The following is a 6,575-nucleotide window of genomic DNA, read 5'->3' as shown; positions in this document are numbered from 1 at the left end:
ATATATGACCCCCCTGAATTTAAGAGCATAGACTAATAGTTACCTTTGTAGTGAATAGAAGTCTCTGTCAAGATCTAGTCTGCTTCCCCTTCCCTGCGTAGTGCACTGTGGGCCCTCGTCAAAGGTGGTTCACTACATAAGGAATGAGGAGCCATTTGGGAAGGATTCATATTCCTGTGTGCCAGGCTCTTCAACCACATACAATAGATTAGATGATACCTGAATTTTAGTGGAAGAATCGTAGCGCGCCGTGTTGCCGATACTCGCTTGTTGGGGTCCTCAGGACTGGGTTTAGCAATTGTTGCATAAGTTTTGTACTTAACACAGGGTTTCCTCAACCTCTCCTCTAGTACCCACAGCCATTCCAGATGATTTAAAATGCTCAACTAATCTCGCTCTTGTTCGCTCTCTCTCTCTCAGGAGACTATCACCATGGCGATATTGACCATCATTCTGCTTGTTAGCACAGCTTTTGCTCTGGGAGGTAAGAGTGATGTACCTCACACTTACTCACCAACATTTGAATAAAAACGTTAGTGGGTGTTGATCTGTCCTATTCACACACGTACGTATTAATGTTTTGTTTCATAACCAGTTGTCCCTTGGGCAGCCATTATCAACCGTGACACTGGAGAGAAGGTTGTCTTGCTCAAGGGCACATAGACAGATATTTTAACTTGACATTCAGGGATTAAAACTAGGAACCTTTGTGTTACTGGCCCAACTCTCTAACCGCTAGGCTACCTGCCACTCCTCTTGTTCCAGAGATGTATATTGGTGTCTAGATGCTGGACTGAGGTATTCTGATATGAATGGTTTGATCATTCAACTGGATGTATGATTGGATTGTCAGGAAGTAACACTGACACAACTTACCCCCACTTTCAGTCTTAGTTTCATCAGCTGTTATACAAAAGACAGAAACTGAATTGACTGCACAGGGCTTTTAAACAAGTAGCGCAATTTCAGTATTTAGCCAGGAAGTACCTAGGTTACATCTGAAATGGAACATATTCCGTATAAAATACTTCTGACCAGGGCCCATATGGGACGCAACCCAAGATTCCGGCATGCATGTGCTGCAATGTTATGTCCACATTACAATCAATCTATGTTACCTGTGTCCAGATGCTACGTTACGACCCATGACCCCCTGTGAGCGTGCTAGATATGCCGCGACACATGGCCCAATTGGAGCCTACATCCCCACGTGTGACGCCGCTGGACGATACACCCCTAAGCAATGTTCGGGCTCTACAGGTTAACACGGACGCACATATACACACACTAAATTCTCCAATTCAGTTGAATGTTACAGTAAATATTGTATGTGCAACATGTCTATTTCTGGTAGGTTACTGTTGGTGTGTGACCACTACTGGACAGAAGATTCAGGGTACGGAGACTCCACCAGGCACTGCTATCAACTGCTAGCAACTGTTCCACCAAGGTGTGTGTATATACATACTCATTCACTAAATGTTATTTCTTTGCAGCTGATTCTGGATGTTAATGTTTTTTGTCTAATTGTAGATGAAAGGCGTTGGAATGAAGTCTTTGAAAAGACGGACAGTTGTCTTTACTGTACGACAGGAACTGATTCACGCCCCATATAAATGCATGAAGAAATCCAGAGATTAAACTGTTGATTTACTTACTTTATTGTTGGTGTGATTATCTGAACCAGTCCATTTCTGGGAAATGGAGGAAGGAGTAGGACTGTATTACCGGCAGTTACAAGAAATGAAGGCAGTCAAATTCCACGTGACCATTTAGTAATTAGGCTTCTCCAAGCTCTGATGCTGGTGATGGTCATTAGTTGCCTGGTACTCAGCACTCTATTGTCCCTCTAATCACTCTGACATCAATGCAAATGTAAAACATTTCATGAGCTCATGTTGCGCAACATTTCTATAACCTATGCAATTGTCTGAGAACTGCCTCATGGCTTCTATTAGAAAGAGGATCCCATCAGCTTTCTATAGGTTAGATCTACTATATTTGCAGTACCAGTCAAAAGTTTGAACACACCTACTCATTCCAGGGTTTTCATCTAATATTTTCAACTATGACATAACACATGGAATCACATCTTAAACCAAAATATATTGAGATTCTTCAAAGTAGCCACCCTTTGCCTTGACAGCTTTGTACACTCTTGGCATTCTCTCAACCAGATTCATGGAATGCATTTCAATTAACGGGTGTGACTTAATTTGTGGAATTTCTTTCCTCAATGCGTAAGAGCCGATCAGTTGTGACAAGGTAGGGGTGGTATACAGAAAATAGCCCTATTTGTTATTTTAAGCCCAAGAACAGCTCAATGCAAAGAGAAACAGCCCATTACTTTAAGACAGGAAGGTCAGTCAATGCGGAACATTGCACTTAAAGAAACGTTCAAAGTTCTTAGTCTCAAAAACCAAGAGCTACGATGACTCATGAGGCTCACCACAGGAAAGGAAGACCCAGAGTTACCTCTCTTGCAGAGGATATGTTCAATAGAGATACCAGTCTTAGAATATGTGTTTCACAGAGTTCAAGTAAGACACCTCAACATCAACTGTTCGGAGGAGACTGCGTGAATCAGGCCTTCATGTTCGAATTGCTGCCAAGATACTACTTTCCGGAACAGACTATGGGAGGTGCACAGTACTACATGGAACTCTATTCCACATCAAGAAACTCATGCCAGCAGTAAGATTAGATTTAAAAAAACGGAGAAAAATACACTGAAGCAACACATGCATACAAACACACGATAACATACACACTACACCCATGTACGCTTGGATTTTGTGTTATAGATATGTGGTAGAGGCCTGAGGGCACACACTTAATATGTTGTGAAATCTGTTATGAATGTATGGTAATGTCTTTAAAATGTATAACTGCCTTGATTTTGCTGAACCCCAGGATGAGTAGCTTCTGCCTTGGCAGCAGCTAATGGGGATCCATAATAAATACTGCGTGGGCTGAGTCGTTTTTTATTAAAATATTTTAATTTTTTTTACTTTATTGAATATTCGAAACATACAATATACTTGCAGTGAAGCCGCTCAATAACTACATCATCCCAGTCGTCCAACAGATTCCCATTCAGAGCGACACACAGAAGCATCCAGGGTCAATTCTCTGCTCAAGGGCATGTTGAGCCCTCCGTGTGGCTCAGTTGGTAGAGCTTGGTGTGATTCCCAGTATAAAAAAAAATGCATGAAATGTATGTATTCACTACTGTAAGTCGCTCTGGATAAGAGTGTCTGCTAAATGACTAAAATGTAAATGTAATGTTGGCCGATCTACCACCAGGCCAAAAACTTGATCCCGAACCCTCCAATATCCCCCCCACAGTTCCCCAATAGCTGTCCCTCAACCATTCGAGACCCCTCCCACAGCCCCCCCAGGAAGAAAATAATAAAAAATACAATTAATTCCATTCCCCACCCCCAAGAACCCCCCAATGCACCAACAACCATGAGAATGAACTAAAGAGAGAAAAAAGGAAAAGACAGAAGAAAACAGCAAACAACAATGCAATTTAAAACAAAGGATATCAAGGACAATTAAATCATAACAGCAACGCCAACTGTAAATGTTTGTGTGCATGTCTGGCACTATTACATGTATGTGTTTATTTGAATGAGAGTGTGTGTATATGCATGTTCACAAACACTTGCACGGCATCAGCCTCAGGCAAACCGGCATTTGTTGTAAAAACACTGCCACTTAGTGTCATTCAAATGTACTTTTTTAAATGTTTTATTTGGACTTTTATCTTTGACCATCATTCTATCTCCCACACAGCAACTCCACTCCCACTTGTCTCCAATTCCACATACCAACCCTCAGCTTCCCTCAGCCCATCCCATGTATCTCTGCTGGCCACCCACTTCGGGTTTCCACGCAACACATATCTTTCAACTATGCTGTGATGTTTAACGTACAATATCAATCTATGTAATCGAATAGAATCCACAGATTGCGAGTTGAAGATAAATACTTTTACTAAGAGTTTTAGTATATTAGTAATTGACTGCATTTTCAGCCATTCCTGAACCTGAGACCAGAAACAGGCTACCTGAGGGCAATACCAAAACAAATGGTCTATTGATTCTGTATCCTCACAACAAAATCTGCAGAGCTTCGATGATTCTATTACCCAAATATTCAGCATTTTGTTGGTAGCAAGAATTCTATATAATCATTTTAGCTGAAAAGCACGAAGTCTTGAATCTTGCGTTTTATATATCAACTCAAATCTCTTCCCAACTATTTTGCAATCTGTATGGCGCAGTTGTCAACATCCTGGTCCTCAAATGAAACTGGTATACTTTCCTATTTATGCTATTTTTATTCCTCCGCAAGTTTTGATCCTTTATGTTGGGCAGACAGACCAGTTCCCTACCTCCTCCCGCTGCCACTTGCCTCCTCCATTTTTGGGGTAATGCTGTAATCAATTGGTTGTACTCTTGGATTGAGCAGACCTTTCCTTACAATTCTGATAACTCCATGAAGGCCATAATTCTACCATTCCAATTTACAATATCATTTATGAACAAAATACCCTGTTCAAACATATTTCCCATAAATACAGGTATTTTATCAACCAGCACATTTGACTTCAGCCATAATATGTGTTGTAATATTTGTTTTATCTTTTCAGGGGGGTGACATAGAAATTGTAGCCAGCTCTGCAATGCTTGTTTGAAAAAGAGAGATACTTTGAAAAAAGTATCATTTTCAATTAATCGAAAATGAGACATGGCAATCTGCACAAAGGCAAAATGGCCATTTTTAAACAATGGATGAGCTTTTCTTAGTAATCTACTTGAGAACCATATAGGGTTCAAGTAAAACCTTTGAATGAGTGAAGCTTTTAGAGAGAGGTTTAGTGCTTTTATGTTGAATAATCTCAACCCACCCAATTCATATTCATTATATAGATGGGCACATTCTATTTTGAAATTCATTGTGTAGAGCTTATTTATATCTTTTGTGATATGAATACTGAGTATGTCTACTTCACCATCAGCCCATTTTATGGGTAAACTGCAGGATAATGTAAAAGTCGAATTTTTGAAGGATTCAATACATAATATTGAACACTTATCATAATTAGGTTTATGTCCAGAGAGTACAGAAAAGTTATCTAGATCTTCAATGACACATTGCAGAGATCTAGCTTGCGGACTTAATTTAAAACTTGAGCCATCGAAATACATGGACACCTTTGTTTTAAACCTTGGATATCTAATCCTCTAATGTTGTTATTGGATCTGATTTTCATAGCTAACATTTCGATGGCCATAACGAATAGATATGGTGACCACGGACACCCTTGTTTATTCCTCTTGACAATTCAAAACTCTCTGAGAAGTAGCCGTTATTTTACACCTGGGGTTGCTATACATTATTTTTACCCATTTTATAAGAGAATTGCCGAAATTGAAAAAATCCAGGCATTTATAAATAAAATCCAGTTTTACTTTATCAAATGCCTTTTCAAAATCCGCTATAAATACCATTCCTGGCTTATTATACGTTTCATGATGTTCTATTATGTCTAGTAGTTGTCGTATATAATCTCCAATGTATCGTCCATGTAAAAAAAAATGTCTGATCATGATGAACAATACCAGGTAAAACCCTTTAAATTCTGAGTGCTATGCATTTTGCTAGTATTTTTACATCACAACATTGAAGTGTAAGGGGCCTCCAGTTTTTTAGATAGACTGGGTCTTTATATTTGCCATCTGGGTAGTGTTTTAATAATAGAGAAATCAGACCTTCCTGCTGAATACCTGACAAACTACCATTTCTATAGGAGTAGTTAAAACAAATCTAACAATGGAGCTTTTAGTATATAACAAAAAAAACTTGATATACCTCTACCGGTATGCCATCAAGCCCTGGGATTTTCCCAGACTGAAAGGATTTAACCTCTATGGGCTATGTGGGACGCAAGCGTCCCACCCGTCGTGCACTCCATCAACAGCAGGTGCATTTCAAGAGCGGCAAATTTGAATCCAAATAAATGTCAAAATTCAAATTTTTCAAACATACAACTATTTTACACCCTTTGAAAGATAAACATCTCCTTAATCTAACCACGTTTTACGATTTCAAAAAGGTTTTACGGCGAAAGCATAAATTTAGAGTATGTTAGGACAGTACATTTTCAAGAGTTGTGTGTAATGTTGTGCCAATTCAAAGACAGGCGTCACCAAAACCATAAAATCAGCTAAAATTATGCACTAACCTTTTACAATCTCCAACAGATGACACTCCTAGGACATTGTGTTAGACAATGCATGCATTTTTAGTTCTATCAAGTTCATATTTATATCCAAAAACAGCGTTTTACTGTGGCGTTGATGTTCAGGAAATCGTTTCCCTCCAATAACCGGCATTCAAGTCAGCACCACAAATTAAATAATTAAAATGAGAAAACATTGGTAAAATATTATATTGTCATTTAAAGAATTATAGATTTACATCTCTTGAACGCAATCAACTTGCCAGATTTAAAAATAACCTTACTGGGAAATCACACTTTGCAATAATCTGAGCACTGCGCC

The 6,575-nt window shown here is 39.1% G+C and overlaps 1 protein-coding gene across 1 annotated transcript; it reads left to right on the top strand.

Annotated features, from left to right (window-relative positions):
* The first annotated feature begins 424 nt into the window (after positions 1-424).
* On the top strand, positions 425-1,657 carry LOC145861680 (equistatin). The gene is made up of 4 exons (XM_082964531.1): positions 425-484; positions 1,129-1,260; positions 1,355-1,450; positions 1,534-1,657. Exons 1-3 carry the CDS (start codon positions 433-435, stop codon positions 1,432-1,434), a joined length of 264 nt encoding a protein of 87 aa, XP_082820657.1. The 5' UTR covers positions 425-432; the 3' UTR covers positions 1,435-1,450; positions 1,534-1,657.
* The last annotated feature ends 4,918 nt before the right edge of the window (positions 1,658-6,575 follow it).

Source organism: Salmo salar, chromosome 18, assembly GCF_965601325.2.
Source record: "Salmo salar chromosome 18, fSalSal1, whole genome shotgun sequence".
NCBI lineage: Eukaryota > Metazoa > Chordata > Actinopteri > Salmoniformes > Salmonidae > Salmo > Salmo salar.
Note: the sequence above shows the minus strand (reverse complement) of the source record. Positions and strands in the feature narration are given on the sequence as shown.